General features: G+C 35.1%; 2 protein-coding genes across 4 annotated transcripts in view; both read right to left on the bottom strand.

Annotated features, from left to right (window-relative positions):
* LOC132068441 (structural maintenance of chromosomes protein 6B-like) overlaps positions 1-2,642 on the bottom strand; it is a 29,115-nt gene extending 26,473 nt beyond the window's left edge. Inside the window, exons 1-2 of one of the 3 annotated variants that reach the window (XM_059462026.1) lie at positions 2,388-2,642; positions 300-405 (exon numbers count right to left, since the gene is read on the bottom strand). In XM_059462026.1, the coding sequence (XP_059318009.1) occupies positions 300-405; positions 2,388-2,529 (248 nt within the window). In that variant the 5' untranslated portion in view covers positions 2,530-2,642. The remainder of the gene's footprint in view (positions 1-299; positions 406-2,387) is intronic. The other 2 variants (XM_059462024.1, XM_059462025.1) reach the window with 2 other exon arrangements.
* A 10,215-nt stretch (positions 2,643-12,857) lies between these two features.
* On the bottom strand, positions 12,858-13,256 carry LOC132066344 (uncharacterized). Its single transcript, XM_059459670.1, has one exon. The coding sequence runs from the start codon at positions 13,254-13,256 to the stop codon at positions 12,858-12,860; it is 399 nt and encodes a 132-aa protein (XP_059315653.1).
* Between the last annotated feature and the right edge of the window lie 5,927 nt (positions 13,257-19,183).

The raw sequence follows: 19,183 nt of genomic DNA, 5'->3' as shown, positions 1-19,183 counted from the left end.
TGTGTTACCCTGTTGATCTAACGTGTGCAACACACTCAGCTCTCTGCAAAGTAAGTTTTAAGTCAAAAAAATTACAAACACCATCTTGCAATTCTCTCAGACCATATTCACCCTCTCCACACCGGAGGGAAATAGAGATAAAACTGAAGGGAAGGGGGGGGAAGGAAGCGAATTAGTATGAGAACTAATAACTAATCTTCCAGCAAAAACAGGACTTTTAACACAATCCACAAAATAGAGGACAATAAATGCCTCTTTGGAAAATAGCACGAGATAAGGATAATTAAACAACAATAAACCTGCAGCCCGTCTTTATAAAATCCTTTAGTGAATTGGCCCTTTGTGTGCCTCTAGCACGGCTCCCAAATGCCACGCATAATGCTGTCAGTATAGCACTTTTCCCACCTACAACAATCAAAAACCAATACACGGACAACAACAGTTCATCTCAAGCATTGTGGAAAAGATCATAAAAGCAAACACCAATTTAGTCAATGATTCACACAAAGTACTAAAATTTTCTAAATTAACCAAAATAACTACACTATTTGATCTCAAGTCTTTTTTTTTTTTTTTTGATGACATGGGAACCCGCGGCCGCTGCCGCCGGGTGCGCACGGGGTAAACCCGGCTCTGTGCAATAGCTCGCAAACCACACAGAGAGGTAACACATAGCTAACGCAAGCCCGTGTGACGAGCTCGACCCACAAGGCAAATCCCCTGCTATCGTAGGTAAGGGGTTTCGAACCTGAGACCTCCATTATGAAAGCCCCATGCTCAACCAACTAAGCCACCCTTGCGTGTCTCTCAAGTCATTTTACTAATGGCGGATAGAGCATTCCTTCTGCTGTGCATCTCAAACTGCCACTCTAATCCAACTTTTTGAGAGTGAACCACCTATCTACAACTTACTATACCGGGTAGAGCAGATGAATGCAAGCACATTTTCAGTAAGTACTCCACACACACAGTAGGGGAAAATGACTCTGGAGTCTTGGGAAGTTGTACTTGTAAGCACTAAGCAGACAAGTTCTACAACTTGTACTCCAAGTATTCCACACACACAGTAGGGGAAAATGACTCTAGAGTCTTGGGAAGTTGTACTTGTAAGCACTAAGCAGACAAGTTCTACAATTTGTACTCCTGCTTTGCAAGGGAAACTAGTTCAAATTTTTACCAAGTCCGCACTAAATAGCAGGGTGCATCCACTTGCCTTTTAATTCTAAAAATATATATATACACAGTTGATAAATTTTGAAAAGATATATTCATACTAAGTCTGCATGCATTGTCATAGAAGACTTCTTTTTTGGTTAAGTTGCATTCTCAGAGAGGACTAATGGGTGGGCAGGGGCGGATGCACAATTAGAGCTATGGTTTCATCCAAACCAAGTAGCTTTAGCTCAAACCATGTATATGTGTTAAGAAACCTACAAAGCTCCCCTTTGGACCAGTTTTTGGGTGAACTTTAACTTCCAATCACAAAACTTCAACTTTTTTCCGTGTAAAATGCATGTCCAAACACAACTTCAAGTCCCAAAAATTATTTTTCAACACAACTTCAAAAACTCTTCTTTTTTTTTTTTTTTCAAGTTTCAACTAAATCTATGGTCAAACGCTAGCTAAACATATACTCCCTCCGTCCCAATTTATGTGACACTCTTTCCTTTTCAGTCCGCCCCAAAAAAAAATGACATCTTGTCATATTTAGTAATAACAATGTAACTTTAAATTTCCCATTTTTCTCCTTAATGAGATGATTTATAGCAACACAAATTTCTATGGCTTATTTTAGATGCCCAGTCAAACACAAGACAGAGAGAGTACTTGTTAAAGTTCGAACCCACTAACTCAAATGATCAGCGGGTTCAGTGTCATCTCGAACCCATAAACTTCAAATACTACAACAACAACAACAGTAAATCCAGTGTAATCCCACAAGGGGGTCTAGGGTAGAGAGGCTGTTTCCCATAGACCCTCGGCTCAAAAGAAATGTTTTCCAAGCCATATTTTCAGTTTACACAATATTATAGTACAACATTAGACCTAGGGAAGAAAGCATTATACATAATTAATCAACCCTGTATACTCGTGCCTAAAAGGTGTTTATGCACAAATATGGGCAAAACCAGGTAACAAACCCAAAACATGGAGTACATAGCGTAAATATTTTCTCCTAGCAGACATAAAGCGTAATTTTCCCAAACTGGTGAAATAGTAAAGGTGTTTATACACAAATATGAGAGTTTGTGTACAAACAAGTGGAGTCTGGAGAGAGTAGAGTCTAAGCAGACCTTAACCCTGAGGTTGTCTCCTGTGGACCCTCGACACAAGATAAAGCACAAAAACAAAGCAGATCAAAAAGGAAAAAAGGAACAATAACTTACTGCCGTTCTGACCAGTAATGAAATTAACGGAATCACCGAATTGGATCTCGAGATTATTATGACACATGAAATTTTCCAATTTGATTCTAGAAATAATACCAGCTTCTAGACGCTTCTGAGAAGGAGGAACCCTTTCCTCCATTTTTGATTTGATTGATAATCGCCAATTGAATTTACAATTATACAACCTCTCTCTATTTTCTCTCTCTAGTAGTGTGTAAATGTGAAGGCCTAGGGTCTAAGGAACATATGGCGGGAAAGGCGTGTTTGGATGAAATGTAACAAGTGACACAATTGGAGGGAAGCAAATGACATAAATGGTCTTTTATGCTGGGACAAGGTTTTTAAATAGATAAAATACATATAACGTGTCATCAAAACTCACTTTAGTAATTTAACTTTATAGACATTTAAGTACCCCTAGCTTCATTGATAGTAAGAACCTCAAGTAGGTAACCAAAACATGAAATTGAAAATAAAAATTGAAACTTTTGAAAAAGGGAGTGCTAAGAAATAGGAGCCAGAATCACAAACTCTCAGGGGTCTTTTGGTAGATAGTCAAAATTATTTCGGGATTATAATTTCGGGACTAATTTATCCCATATATTAGAAATATTTTATACCATCTAAAAGATGGTATAAAATAATCCTAGTATAAGTGGGATAAGAAGGAATATCCCATCTCTTGGGATGGGATGCATTTTATATCTTGTTTGATACAAGGTATAAATTTATCAGGATAAATTTATACCTTCTACCAAATATGATATAAAAAATTAGTGTTGAAATATCCCAACTTATACCATGCACCAAACTACCCCTCAATGTTTGAAACAAAGAACCCAAAAATGACCATACAAATGCTAGTATTATTGCCTAAGAAGTGACATGAAAGAAAAAAGTGCACTCACTTTCCTAGAAGCGCGAGAAAATGGAAAAATGATCCAAACTGTACTCGTGTCATCTTCTAATTGGATGACAATTAATTGTGCTTAATTATAATTTTTTAAAATATTTCATTTTTTAGGTATTCATTTTCTTTTTTTCTCTTACTTCTTTTCTCGTTTCATTTTCTTTACTTTCAGGCATTTATATTTTAATTGGGAAATAAGTTTTTGAGCTTAAAATCGACACTATTTACTGAAACTGAAGCTTGAGGTTGGAAAAAAATAGAAGTCAAAGAATAAAGCTTCGGGTCTTTCAGAGTTCAAAGTTTGCGGCTGTGAAATGGATCCAAATGTCAAAGAAAATTTCATTATACTGAATTGTAATGGGTTGTTACTGTTTTGGGGTCTATTTGTGTTTCATATTATGGTTTCCTTCGCCTGAGATAAAAAAAAGAAAGCCTGAAACTCCATTGACGCCATTGAAGAAGAGCTTTGATGATTAAGATCAACGGCGTCTCCCAATTTCCCGCCTCCATGCCATTCGCTGTCTTCTTTGTAAACAAATTTAGTTGATGGCTTAATATTAACACATAATAAAATGAAGATTTAATTTATTTCTTAGATAAATTAGACGTTTTGGCTAGCTAGAAGAGTGGCTCAACAACACCCAACTTTCAACTGGTTCAGGCAAAGAAGGATATTGAACAAAATTCACTTGAAAGTTGTTTATGGGGTTAACGAATTACATGTAAATTTAAATTGCTAAAGTGGGTTTTGAAGACAAGTTAAGTTTTATGTATTTTCTCTTTTAAATAGTCCCTGCAATATGTTATGAATAATTTTGGTCCGTTAAGTTTGTCAAAGGTGAGCAATTGAGGATGTTTTCCACCAAATATCCAACAAACTCCATCTGATGCAAATTATGGTAAAAAGGTTTAATAAAAAATACTAGGTATGTTCCATCAAATCCTAAAAATTGTACTAAATACAAAAAAAATAGATCAAAATTTTGCACTAGACTTTAGACAGACTAAAAATAGCAGAAATTGCAAAAACTCCACCTCCAAAAATAAGTGCTTGCTAAATCTTTTTTTCATAGGTTCCGTCAAATTTACCGATAGAATTCGTTAAATATTTAACGAAAACTAAAAATATTAACTTTTGGCAAATTTAAGTGACCAAAATTGTTCAAAGCATATTTAAAAGACTATTTGGGATAGTGTGCTATTTGCACCCTTAATGTATACGCTCTTTATGACTGACACCTTATCCTATCATTTTTAGCGATTTGCACCCTAGTCTTCTTAATTCCTTGCAAAACCAGAAAACCCCATTTTTTTCAATAATTCACAAAGGGCAAAATAGGAAAATTACATATAAAAAACTAAAAAATCATTTAAATTTCTTTTTAAAAAAAAAAAAAAAAGCAACAACATTTGAATACAAACAGAATCATCTACAAGGACTCCAAGTTTTTTCTTTTTGCCTTAACAGCTTTTCTCCACTCAAGGAGTAAAGCTTTCTTTCCTGAATTAGCTTGGAAATTTCAAGATATGCGGATTCATTTTTCCATCGGTTGGGGTTAAATTCAATTTATCTGTACAGAGATGAAAGTAGTTTTTGTTTTGAATTTAGGGAAAACGAGCAGTTTACGCTTTAGTAGCTACGTTTCACTGGTTCTAGTATTCACAGGCTTTTAACGGATGAAATATTATCAAGCACCCTTTACTATTCGGATAGTATTTATGGTTCCATCTTTGGCATTTTCTCAATTTGCGCATCGACATAATTCAGTTTTTTTTCCCCTGATTTTGATTATTAAATTATCAATAATGTTTAGTAAGATTATTATTTTTTTGTAATTAATATAAATTATGCAATCATATTAAATATTTTTTATATTAGTACTGCATAAAATTGACGGTACCGAAGTACAATTGTACACGCAAATTCCCTCGTAGCATAGACGGCGTAGGGTCTAGGGAACATATGACGGGAAAGGCATGTTTGGTTGTAATGTAATTATGTACTCTCCGTCCCATATTAATTATCCACTTTCTTTTTTTAAAAGTCAAACTATATAAACTTTGATTAACATTTTGAGATATATTCTTTCACCATATTAATATGAGAAAAATTACAATTTATTGTACTTTTCGTAGAATTTTTGAATATCTAAATTATAATTTTAAAATATTAAATTTATCTAATCCAATTTAGCTCTAAAAATTAGTCAACTTAATTCTCGAAAAGCAGAATAGGACAACTAATATGAGACAGCGGGAGTAACTAGTGCCTAGAACAAATACAATTGGGGGAGAAAATGACAAAAATGGTCCCTTATATTTGGAGAAGGTTCAAAATAGTCCCTGAAGTATGTTATAAACAATTTTAGTCCTTTAAGTTTGTTGAAAGTGAGCATATTTTCCATCAAATATTAATGAACTCCGTCTGCAGATTTAATCAAAAAGAAATTTAATAAAAAACACTATGATGTTTAATTTCCATCCAATCTTAAAAATTGTGCTAGATACCAAAAAATAGCAGAGATTGCACCTAAAAAATTGCACCTAACTCTAGGAAGAGACTAAACATTGCATAAATTTAAAAAGTTCTACCTCTGAATGTAAGTTCCTGTTAAATTCTTTTTTCATAGTTCGCATCAAATCAGCAAATGGAGTTCGTTAAATATTAATTTAATGGAGACTAAAAGTGTTAATTTTGGGAAATTTAAATGACCAAAATTGTTTAAAGCATATTTAGGGTTCTCGGGATTCGTGTCAATGATGATATTATTTTAGTTTGCATCATATGGATGATAAAGAGGCGTTCTTCCTCAAGATCAATTCGGAATACCGAAGTGTTGCCCGACGTTCTTGGCGATCAAATACATCACCAGAAGATCCCCATCATCCTATGTCGAAAAAAAATATGCTACTAACAACCCTCGAATACGTAGAAAATTTAGAATAGAAAAATCAAGAGAATACACATAATTGTACGCATGATCTTAATAAATAAAGTCACTTTTTTTATTTGTTTTATGATTACATTATTCTCCATACTTGAAAAAATTGCTGCAAACAGGTAGCGATTTATCTTTTTTGGCCCGTGATGTGTTCAGTGGTCATATTGCACAATTTTTCAACCACATTTCTGTAGCAATGTTATTAATTCATGAAAGCAGCTAAGGGTCTGGGTGGCCCATTTAAGGTGACAATTACAAATAGGGGTGTAAAAAAAAAAAACTGACGAACCACCAAATTGATAATTCGAGTCAAACCGATAAAAAAATCAGACTAGTGATTTGGTGTTGAAAAAAAAATGACTATAATTAGTTTGATTTTAACTAAAAGAAGTCAAACCGAACCAAACCAACCCAACATTATATGTAGTATACAACTTTTAGAAATATTTTACACATAAAAATATTTATTTGTAACGTAATTTATAATTATTTCTTACATTTTTTTCATAATTTTTGTATTTCAATATAAAACCGAACCAAACCAACCCGGCATTACATGTATACAACTTTTAGAAATATTTTACACATAAAAATATTTATTTGTAACGTAATTTATAAATATTTCTTACATTTTTTTCATAATTTTTGTCTTTTAACATAAAACCGAACCAAATCAACCAGACATTGCATGTATACAACTTTTAGAAATATTTTACACATAAAAATATTTATTTTGTAATGTAATTTATAAATATTTCTTACATTTTTTTCATAATTTTTGTCTTTTAACATAATATTACAAACTTTAATTAGAATTTTGAACGGTCCGATTAGTTTTATAGCCAACAAATGTTAGTAACTCAAATAAAGTCCAAATCATTACTAATGCTAACAAAAAAAAAATAGTTCTAACACTAGAAATGACAATAATGTTGAATATCTATTTCTTTAGTTTTGCATTAATTTAGATAGTAAAAATACATAGAAATAGACATCATTTAACCCCAATATTTATTTTATGTGATTTTAATCTTTTTTGTTGCATGAAAACATTTTGTTTTATTTTTGAGAAAAGACATCATTTAACCCCTGAACTTGGAAACTAAACTTAACTTCTATTTATTTACCCCCCTTAACAACTTACGATTTAATTATCTTCCCCCTCTAGTGGCCCAGACCAGTTGAGGGCTGGGTAGTGTTAGACACGCGCGAGCTAATTGGTCCACGTCATTTATTAATTCCCCAACTTATTTTTACCCGTTCCCACATAAAACCCGACCCAGCCCCAATTAACCCGACCCACCCCAATTAAATCGACCCATCCCAAACAAAACACCCAACCACGGTTCCAATCGACACTTTTCCCCTTTCCACTACACAACCAAACCTCCACAAACCGATCATTGCAAAGTTAAAATCCGAAAATATACGTAAATCTTGTCGTTTCTGAGTGATATTGAAGATTAGTTAGCCACAAAGGTACACGATTCTTGTTGTTCTCGTTAGGGTTTGTCTAGATTTCGATTTCTGTTGCAAAAAATTAATCTTTAACTTCGTTTTTTTTTTTTTTTTTTTTTTTTTTTTGGTGTAAATGGTAACTGAATCTTGTAATTTTTCATTTGTTTTCAATTTTTGGTTTTGTGAATAAAATGGACGATGTGTTTGTGACTCGAGGTTTAACCACGGAGGTAATTTAGAAAAAACCCCTCGTATTAAGTATGTTGGAGGTAGTGTGACAGATTATTTTGATGTTGATCTTGATAAATTCTCTTATTTTGAGCTTGTTTACTATGTTAAAGAAATCGGTTATAATGTTTCATCTTGTTGTGTATATATTAGACCACCTAAATGTCGATTTGTAGTAGAAGTTAAAAGTGATAGGGACATTATTGGTATTGCACCTCAATTAAAAAACGGAGATATTGTTGTAATTTTTCTCGATTCATCTTGTTGAGGAACCTATTGTGGTCCCCCCGCTCTTCCACCTATTACCCCCGTGGGTGGGGAATCTTTTATCGCTTTTGATAACCCCACATGTGAAGATATAAATGAAAAGGTAGGGGCGAGTGAGGGTAGTCAAACATTTGGGGGTAGTGAAGGCTTAGGGTTTGAAGAGGCATTTGGTCTTGATGAACCCTTGGGTGGGCCTTCAGTACTGCGCATGCAACAGAGTCTCTCTACTACTTCCGTTGTACTCGATGATGATGATGATTCCGACTTAGAAAGTGAGAGTGAATCTGAGGAGTCTGACAATGTAGTGGTAGAGGAAGGTGAAGAAGAAGAATTTGATAGTGATGTTCATGAGGAGGATAGGAATCTAAGGAAAGATAGGGTGGCTCTAAAATCAAAAAAGAAGAAAGATAAGGCTAAGAGATGCGAAGGGATAGATTTAGGGCCAAAGGGTGTAGATATGGGACATGATGAATATTTATCTAGAGTAAGAGTACTTTTGAAGGAAAATTGGGTGGGGATGAGCCATTTTATGACTCGGATGAACACGTTAGCTTTGAAATAGAGACCGATGATGAAGCCGATGACGAAGGTGTGGTTGAAAAGCCTACAAAAAAGTCAAGGAGACCAAAAAGAATTAGAAATAGGGTTATTTTTTATCCCGAGTGTAAAGAAATAGTTTGGGAGACTGTCTTGCATTTGAAAGTGCTAAGCGGTTTAGGAAAGCACTTACTAGGTATGCGGTTCAAGAACATGTAGAGTTGGATAAATATGTCAATGAACCAACTAGGGTGAGGGTAAAAGTGCCGCCATGGTATTGTCCATGGTTATTGTTTGCCGATTACGATTCTAGAACAAATGATTTTGTTGTGAAGAATTATAATCTGTTCACAAGTGCAATGGCACAACAAAGAACAAGTTGGTAAATTCTTTGTATATTTCAGAAAGGTACAAGGATAGAATTATTTCTGAACCTAGCATTAGAATTTTTGAGCTTCAAAATTTGGTAAGAAAGGAATTGGAGGTGTATATTGGTAGGATGCGTGGCAAGGAAAGCCGAAGCATTGTTTTGCAACAAATCATGGGTGACAATGTAGAGGAGTTCAAAAGAATTTTGGATTATAGGGATGAGCTTTTAAGGACTAATCCAGGTAGCATATGTGTGGTTAGGTGAGTGAAGAAACTTTTGAAGGTGGAATCAAAAGGTTTCAGTCCTTTTATATATGTTTTGATGCCATGAAGAAGGCATTCAAGGCTAGTTGTAGGAGAGCAATTGGGTTGGATGGGTGTTTTTTAAAAGGTGTTAGTAAAGGGCAATTGCTTGTGGTTGCTTGTAAGGATGGGAACAACCGAGATGCTACCACCGGCTTGGCGGTTGTTGAAGTTGAGAATACTTTTACTTGGAGATGGTTTGTCAACATTCTAAGGCATGATCTTGAGCTTGGAGATGGGATGATTTGACAACTCTTTCGATATGCAAAAGGTAATGTATTCTTGGTTATTGATTTCGAATTTTTTTCATTCTCTTTAACTTATCTTTGCTGCTCTCGTCACCTAATATTTTTTTACATGTTATTGTAGGGTCCGGATATAGTCATTAAGGATCCGTTGCCAAATGCAGAACAAAGAATGTGTGCAAGACATGTGCTTGCCAATTTTTCCAAAAAATGGAAAGGCATAGAGATTAGAAACTGCTTCTGGAGATGTGCTAAGTCCACATATGAGCAGGAGTTGCAAAAAAATTTGGATCATATGGAGAAGTTAGGTGATGGAATAAATGGAGATTTGTTGTATTACAACATAGATAGGTGGTCCAAGGTCTACTTTAAATACCTCACCGTTGTGATAGTGTTGACAACAACATGGCCGAGAGTTTTAATTCCGGATTTTGGGGCCAAGGCACAAGACCATTATCACAATGCTTGAGGAAATTAGAGTCAAAATGATGAGAAGGGTAGGACAACTAAGAGAGTTTTTTCGAGACTTGGATAACAAACATCACCAATGGCTTTGAAGGTATTGCAAGAGAACACATCAAAGTCAATGAAGTGTACTCTTGAATGGAATGGTGAATATGGCTTTGAGGTCAAGGACATTTGGGGTAATAAATTCATAGTAAACCGAACAAGAATACTTGCACTTGTAGATCTTGGATCCGAAAGGTATTCCCTGCCGTCATGCCATACCGCACTTCATTTCGAGAAAATTGGAACCTATTGACTATGTTGCACATTGGTACACTAAGGACACTTACCTCAAAACATACAACTCATTCATTCAACCTGTTACTAATATGGCAATGTGGCCAAAGACAACCAATCCTCCTGTCCTCCCACCTGAGATTAAAAAGCTGCCAGGTAGGCCAAGGAAGTGTAGAAGAAAGGAGCAGACAGAAAACAAGACAGGGAAGCTGTCAAAAAGAGGTGTTGAGATGACACGGCTTGTGCCATGCAAAGGGTCACAATAAGAAGGGTTGTCCTATGAATCCACAATCTGTGAGAGGCGAGAGGAAGGGCAAGGGGAGAGGGACAAGTACTAGTTCAACAAGGTCAAGTGTTGGTTCTTCTACGGACCAAGTAATTCCCAACCAAGTAGAGGAAGGGGAAGACCAAGAGGTTCTACCAAACAGTAAAAACTCTCCTTGTTATTTACTACTTGATTAAATATTACGAGTCTTACATTGACTCTAACTACTTAAATATGAATTAGGCCATGGTACATGTGCATTGCCGCAAAGATTTCAACTGGAAGGGGTACGGGATGCTCATCTACATCACAGTATTACTTAGCTTGTTAAATTACCACTTAATCAATTTTACAATTCTAAGTGTTTGACACCTTAAATGTGACTTAGGCTTCTGATGCAAGTGCATCAGTTACTGGAAGAGGGGCACCCTTTAAGAGGCCAAGAGTTGTGGGAATGGGAGTACTTCAGACCCAAAGTGGTTTCAAAATTGTCAATGTAAGTTTGCAACCTCATTAACCATTTACTGTAAACAATCTAGCCTAATGGAGATCTATTTAGCCTAATGGATATCTATTTTGTTAATGCAGCCTGGAATGGCAAATCAGACTCCAACCATGCCTATGAATTCAGCAGTAGTCACTGGTAGTCTTGGACAACACAAACCAAGACCAGGAGGACTAAAATGGAAAAGTAGTCCAGCTATGACACAACAAGGTCTTCAACAAATGAGTGGACAAAAGAGAATGAGAACAAGGGCCAAAGCTGCTGAGTTGAACTCTTTAAGTCAAACGAGTTCATCAGCACCGCCTTAAATGAAATGGAAATGGAAGTTGAATTAGTTTAGCAGATTTTATGTCTTTGGTATCGATCTTGTTATGCGACAGATTTGCAGATTTTAATGTTGTTTTTGTGAAACAATTATGGTAGATGATGTACATTTGTCAAACAAATATGCACTTAGGCTTTATCAATTTTGAAGTCTGGATCGCAATTTTGCCCGTAGTGACATTCTATTGTTGGAATATTAAGCAATTTATGGATGCAATTTTGCCCGTATTGACATTCGTTTCTTGCAATATTATTTGTATTTCGTGATCGCAATTTTCTTGTATATTTCTGGTTTTGTGGCATTTTCTGGTTTCCTGGTGTTGTGCATGACATTAAATGCATAGAGAAGCTGCTTGCCAGCATGTCTGCAATTTTGTGTATAACACTAAATGCGATAAATAGATTTGAGCGATGTTTACACATTTGAAGCAAAGGTATGTTGAGCGTGTACACATTTGAGCGATCAAAAACGCATTGAATGGATGCAAGTAAATGCATTATCGATTTGGGCGATCAAACACATTGAATCCGTGTTAGTAAATGATGGTAGTTGGTACTTGGGAGTGATGGTCAAAACCAATGAATCCGAGACATCATTAAGTACTTGATCACACTAACACTATAACTCAACTCAACTATAAATAGGCCTTCTTTCCATTTCACTTTCACTCAACTCAAATAACTCTTAACACATATAGTGACATTAAAGAGGCAGCCTTCATCTAAGATGGATGAAATGGAAATGGCCGCATGTTTTGACAAAGAATTGACGAAATCGTACGTCGAAAAAGACGATTTCGTAAGTCTTGTCGTATTATATATTTTCAATTGTTCTTTTACCTCTTTTGGTAATAACATGTTTTTTTTTTTTTTTTTTACAGATCCTTCCAACTGACATACTGGAATTTCTTCCAAACACCGACAAGGACGTTGTTGTTCATTACGACGATCATGAGTATAATATGAAATACAAGGTTGGCGTATACACGCGCCTCGCTCAAGGTTGGAAAGCCTTCATTGATCTTTGCCGGATTAGGGATAGGAGATGTGTTGTGTTTTAAGGCATGTTTAGATGAGAACCGCATAGTATTTTTTGTTCATGTAAAGGAGGATCCGGAGATAGTAATGATAGATTAGGTTTCCGATTCTCTATTTAAAGTAATTTATAAAATTTCTCGACTTATGCTATCATTTTCAAGGTAATATTTTCCATAACAACAAAATTCTTCAACAAGAGCATAAAGTTCTTCCATGACATTTACATTACAACAAGACCATAAAGTTCTTACATTACCTACTACGCGATTACAACATACAACAACATAGATTCAGTTGATTAACGAAGCCGCCAAAAAGCCAATAAATATTCCCTACGAAATCAAAAGCAACATCCTTGTATTTGCAAGTTTCTCCTCCAAGTTTAGAACTTTTTTCAAGTCAAATTGTTGTTTACTCTTCAAGCCAATTAATTCCTCCTTCATTTTGTTAACTTCAATTAGATGTCTAGCCTCAATGGCAATTAATTCTTCTTGCAATTTGTCCCTTTCGATCTTGACCGCATCTAACGACGACGTCAAACTTTGAACATTATTCCACTGCATCTCAGGAAACAATTCATCTTCCCATTCCCAAAATCCACAAGAATTGCCCTTAGGCCTCGGACATTTGTAGAATTTCCGTCCGGGATTACTAGGAGTCGATGAAGTGAGGTGTTTTGCAATGGTGCCACAATTACATTTTACGTGAGATGAACGGCTACCTTGAGACATTTATGAACCCACAAAATTTTCGAATTAGAACACGGAGCGATTATGGACGAAATTTGGAGGAGAAATTTGATGGAGAAATTTCGTGGAGGAAGAATACATATATGAAGGAGCAATGGTGTGAGCAAGAGGAATTTCATGAATGGGGGAAAAAAAAATGGGGCTGATTGAAGGTGATGAAGATGAAGATGAAGTTGAACTTAGGGTTCTAAAGGGTGGTGGGTCGGGTTGGGATTAAAAGGGGGAACGGTATTATAATCGTTCCCCAGTCGATTTGTATTAAAAAAAAAAAAAAAAAAAAAACGTTAACAAAAATTAATTAACGCGCGGGTGAGGCGCTGTCAAACACGCGCCCAGGTCTGGGCCACTAGAGGGGGAAGATAATTAAATCGTAAGTTGTTAAGGGGGGTAAATAAATAGAAGTTAAGTTTAGTTTCCAAACTGAGTTTTCATGCCAAGTTCAGGGGTTAAATGATGTCTTTTCTCTTTTATTTTCTTAAGAAACACCTCAATTATATAGTGGTACGTATGTTACTAGGAGTAAAGAAATATTTGAAGTAAAAGTTATATATTTTGTATGAAGACTTTTCCGAAAAAACCTTCAAAAAACCCGAGAAAATCCGAGGTTGAAAATCCCGAATTTCATTGATTTGGTTTGGTTTGTAAATTTTAAAACTCGACATAATTAATTTGGTTTGGTATTTAAAAATTTCGAACCAACCAGATACATGTACACCTCTAGTGACATGTATATATCTCAACAAACATCCTAGTGACAACAAACATCCTTTGCCATGTTACCAGAAAATGGGGGCAGCAAAATTAAAGTTTCATCAAGTACTGCTGTTCCAAAGAAATGTGTGGAAATCGTTCGTGTAACATACTGATTCGTCCGTGGCTCGTTTGAATATGACGTTTATATCAACTACCAAGAGGATTTGTAGTGGAAAGAAGTTGATTCCTCTTTTTTTCAATTTCGAGTCTAGAATTCGAGCTTTGAAAATAAAATAAAAACTTAGTATGAAATGATTTTTCTTTTGTCGGGCTTTACGCGGTGCGAACTCTAATTAACGAGGTTTAATATGGATACCAAATACCAGACGAGAACAAAAAGATTTGACATATATCTGTGACTAATTAGTACGTGCCTGTCTAGTTATCACTAAAACGTGCACGACGAGTTTCCTTAATCTATGAAGTTACCCCCACTAAAAATTTATGAGTATCGTCGTCTCAAAAACTAGTACTAGTGTACTACTACAAATATGATGAGAAACACGTGTTTGAGACACGGAGAGACTGCAAAGAGAAATAAATTTGGAATGGTGTCTGTCTTTGTTGTTTCAGAAACAAAAAATTTGGGAAAAGAATCAAGGGTGGATTCAGTATTTAAAATGTATGTGCTCAAGATATAAAGTTAATATACGATTATAACTGGGTTCACGGTCAAATATTATAAATATTTAAATTGTAATACATATATAGGATTTGAGCAAAAGCTGAATCCGCTCCTGAGAAGAACATTTGAATATTCTCAATAGCAAAGAAATAAACACTCAAACACCTGATGCGGGTAAATTTTTATTTTTTCTTGGGGCCTTGGATTAATTATTGTATTGCGCACATTCAATTGATGGAAATAAGAGAAATTTTTGTAATGTCCAAAATGTGAAGGGAGATAAATATCATAGAGCCAAACCTAGATAAGTTTTTGTAATTTACTCTTTCTTTTATTAGGGAGTGAATTACTTAAATGGTCATCCAAGTATAATAAATTATATAACGAAGTCACTTATCATTATTTCGTCTCAACAAAATCACTCAAGTTAAAACGATTTATCTACATAGTCATTATAATTAGAAATCTAAAAGGACGATTTCATAAACTCCCTAAGTTTGGTTTTATGACACTAACTTAATTTCCTTGTAGTTTATAATACTACATTAAGCTTACCTCCCTTATTTTAATTACAACTGTATCAATGAACGCATCTTAACATTTCATAATGTAAAAGAAGTAGGATTGTACTCTCCATATATAAGCCTTAAATTTTGTTAAACTGATGAAATACAAAGTATTTGAGGAATAACATAAATCTTTTTTACGATACATGAATGCAGTGGCGAATTCGGGATTTTCACTCAGGGAGTTCGAAAAAAACGATAAAAGTTAAATATAAAAAATAATGTTATTGATGGGAATCGAACCTAGGATGCTAGAGACAATTTTGAACACCTTGGACTGCTTGACCTAACCTTTTGCATATGGTCAATGTGTTCAAAAGTTAATATATATAGATAAACACAGAAAATCTACTCTATAATTTTTTACTGAGAGTGTACACCCTCACCTCCCCTTAAATCCGCCCTGCATGAATGTAGAAGCTTTAAAGAAGTGTACCAAATTTGTCTAGCCAATAACTTAATTAAAATAAAATCACACGATGACACTAACAGAAAAGTGGCAAACCACCAACAAGAAGGGAACAACTGTGATCAGTGAAAGATCAAATTATGAGCGAAATAATTTCTTTCTTTATTTAATGGCTTTGTGTAACCCATCATAGTCATGCAAAATAATATCAGAAGCTTGTGTCTAATCATAAAGGAACTTAGTTATAAGTGTCACCTTAAAAATACAAAGGTATATTAAGAAAACAATAATATAATGTGAGATTTACTAAATTACCTTTATATAATAAAAATAAATTACTTTTTCTACTTGATTAGAGCATGCATGAGTAGTATTATTAATCCTTCTGATATTGAGAATTCAACAATACCAAGTTATTATGTGGCTTTTCCAATCATCATTTAGATGTTATTTTAACTTGTCATTTTTTGTCTAGGGGTAGAATTGAAAAAAAAAAACTAGTCAATGTATATCTTGATTTCCTAAGGTGACACTTGTTATGAAATAATTTTTTTGGCTAAAGTGTCACTTATTATGGGACGGAGAGAGTACCTTCAACTATTTCTGCGTTTGTCTTTAATTCAGAAAGTGACTCCCTTCCTCCAAAAAAAAAAAAAAAAAAACAGAGAAATTTGCCTGAAAGGAATTATTTAACAAGGAGTAAAAACTCACCACTATAAGATATTTCTATATCTTCCTGTAGTGACACTACCAATGTTGTTGCCTTTGATCATTACTTTGTTCAATTTCTCATTTTATTTTATTTCTTTTGCTTTTGCAATTGTCAGTTTCTTATGTAGATTGATGTAAATATTTTCTAGCGGCCTTCTTTTGGTACCAAACATAACCTGAAGAGATGATACGAAATATAATTGACATTTTTAAAAGGCTGTAAAATATTTCTCTAAGGTCAAACCCAAAACTCTAGTTAAGGATGGAGGGACTATATCAATCCTATCAAGTCCAAAAAAACAATCTCATATAATTTGGAAAGCAAAATGTAGAAAAAGAAATGTTAGTGTACTTATAATAAATTATTGTCGCTTGAAGCAAAGATGAAGGTTTTCATATCTTGAAACAAGAACAAAGATGATGTACCTGTTAGCAGCGGAAGTTTTGCACAAGATCACCACAAAAATTGCCTCAAATCTAACTTCGTCTCACTTGGAAACGGAGTACTTTTTCACGAACTAGATGTCTTTCACTTTCTCTTTTCTTTTGTGTGTTATACTTTTACGTATCTATGGAGAATCTTTGGAGTATTTTTCATATATAGAAGAGGAGGTTATGTTTTGACGGTTGATAAAGTGAAAGAAACCAACACCAGCACATTCCCATAATCTTATCCCACTATCACGTTTCTTTTTTGTGTTGGTAACTTCTCAAGGACTTTTTACTGTGTTGGTAACTTCTCAAGGGAAGTTAATTTTATCTTATTACTTCGGAATAAAAAATCGGGCCGGGTCGGTCCACATGGGCGACCCGACCCACTCCATAACCAATATCCAACATCTCCCACTTTGCACATGGTGGATCGGACTCAAATCGGCACCATGTCAATAACACACATAATTCATCGACAAATAGTTCGTGCGACTGCGAGCTTCAAGAGCTATAGCATTCCAAACCTATTAAGGTTGTACCAGAGCTCCACATAGAAATCCAATCACATACGGAAGGGATTCACTACTAACACAAGGATCTTATTACTCGCAATACCCCAGACATCATTCGCTACTCCAGTAGCTAATTATCCGATCCCTCGTCCTCTAAAGAGGTGAACTCGAGTTCATGTTTAACTTTATATCCACAATTACACTTGATACCCTTATGGTAGGTGTAATGGCCGGCCTGTGAATACAAGTTAAATTAATAATTTTAATTGTCTTCCCTTTCGACTCGAATCTGTCTATTCCAAATCAACTGCTTTCCTAGACATACACTTCATTATCGAATCACTCATGGCTATTAGTAACATGCTAAAGTAGCAACAACGATTGAAACTTCAAGAAGCTTGACCAAAGGTCAAAGGGTATTCCTTTGAAAAGTTAATGTAACTTTTCGGGGTCTCACACAATGAAGAAGCAGGGATCCATTCTTCCATTAACCCATTGGTCGCTTAGCACACATGGTATGAAATACGTGCTACAGTGTTCTCACCTTATATTGGTGCGTGTGTCTCATTCTTTTACTCATTCAACATCGTACAGATCTTGATCTAGACATCTCCAAAATGTCTAGCTTTGAGCTTTTCTCTTCAATGATCCTCAAATCCATCTTCTTAGAGAAACTCATATCTGGCTTACAAAACAAGTCATAACATGGTGGTGGAACTCATCTCTTTACGTTACTCAACGTAAGAGACGATTGCTCGTGTGAGAGAGCCAATCTCGCGATTTGTTCGACACACTTTATCAATAAAATTACATCATCACATGCATAGAAGATATGAACACAAATTCAAGAGTCAAATATTGATGAAAATATTTTAACATCCAAGTCATTTTACAATACAGAAATATAATCATATCCTACGCAAACCTAGATCCATAATATGTTTCTCAAATAGGTCTCTAGATATCGCCTTTGTAAAAGGATCAGCTACCATTTCTCGCGTAGGTATGTATTATAAAGTTACTTCTCCACTTGCTACTGTGTCTCTTACAAAGTTATACTTGATATCAATGTGTTTGGTTTTCTTTGTGATACTTAGGATCCTTTGTGTATGCAATAGCGGCTTGACTATCACAATGTAAAATCATTGATCCTTGAGAATTCTTTGCTACGTCCAAATGCTCAAAGAATCTTTTTAACCAAACAGCTTCTTCTATTGCGTATGCACAAGCCACAAACTCAGCTTCCATAGTTGAAAGAGCCGTGCAAGTTTGTTTCTTACTTTTCCATGAAATAGCACCACCATTAAGTAAGAAAGCATAACCGGATGTCGATTTTCTATCATTCCGGTTTCCACCTCAATCAGCATCTGTGTATCCTCTCAAGTGTAAATCATTTCCACTATAACATAGTGAATAATCAACAGTTCCTTTCAGGTATCGGAAGATCCTCTTCACAGCTTTCCAATGATCTCTTCCAGGATTGGATCGATACCTGCTAACCAGACTACGACATAACAAATGTCCGGACGAGTACACATCATAGCGTACATCAAGCTCGACAAAGCACTAGAATATGAAACTCGAGACATGTCTTCCTTTCTTTTTCGGTCTGGACACATTTCAAGGCTTAAAGTTTCACCTCTCTTTATTGGAGTATCCATGGGTTTGCAACTATTCATTCGGAAGCGTTCCAAAATTTTCCTTATATAAGTTTCTTGAGATAGACTCAAAACCTTCTTGGAACGATCTCTTTGGATCTTAACACCCAATATATAGTCTGCTTCACCCATGTCTTTCATGTCGAATGACTTTGAAAGCCATGACTTGATAGTTTTCACATACTCCAAATTATTTCCGGCTAATAAAATATCATTCACGTAAAGGGAAAGAATTACAAACAT

The sequence above is a fragment of the Lycium ferocissimum genome, chromosome 8 (genome assembly GCF_029784015.1).
Source record: "Lycium ferocissimum isolate CSIRO_LF1 chromosome 8, AGI_CSIRO_Lferr_CH_V1, whole genome shotgun sequence".
Taxonomy (NCBI): domain Eukaryota; kingdom Viridiplantae; phylum Streptophyta; class Magnoliopsida; order Solanales; family Solanaceae; genus Lycium; species Lycium ferocissimum.
This window is presented reverse-complemented; position numbering and strand designations above follow the sequence as displayed.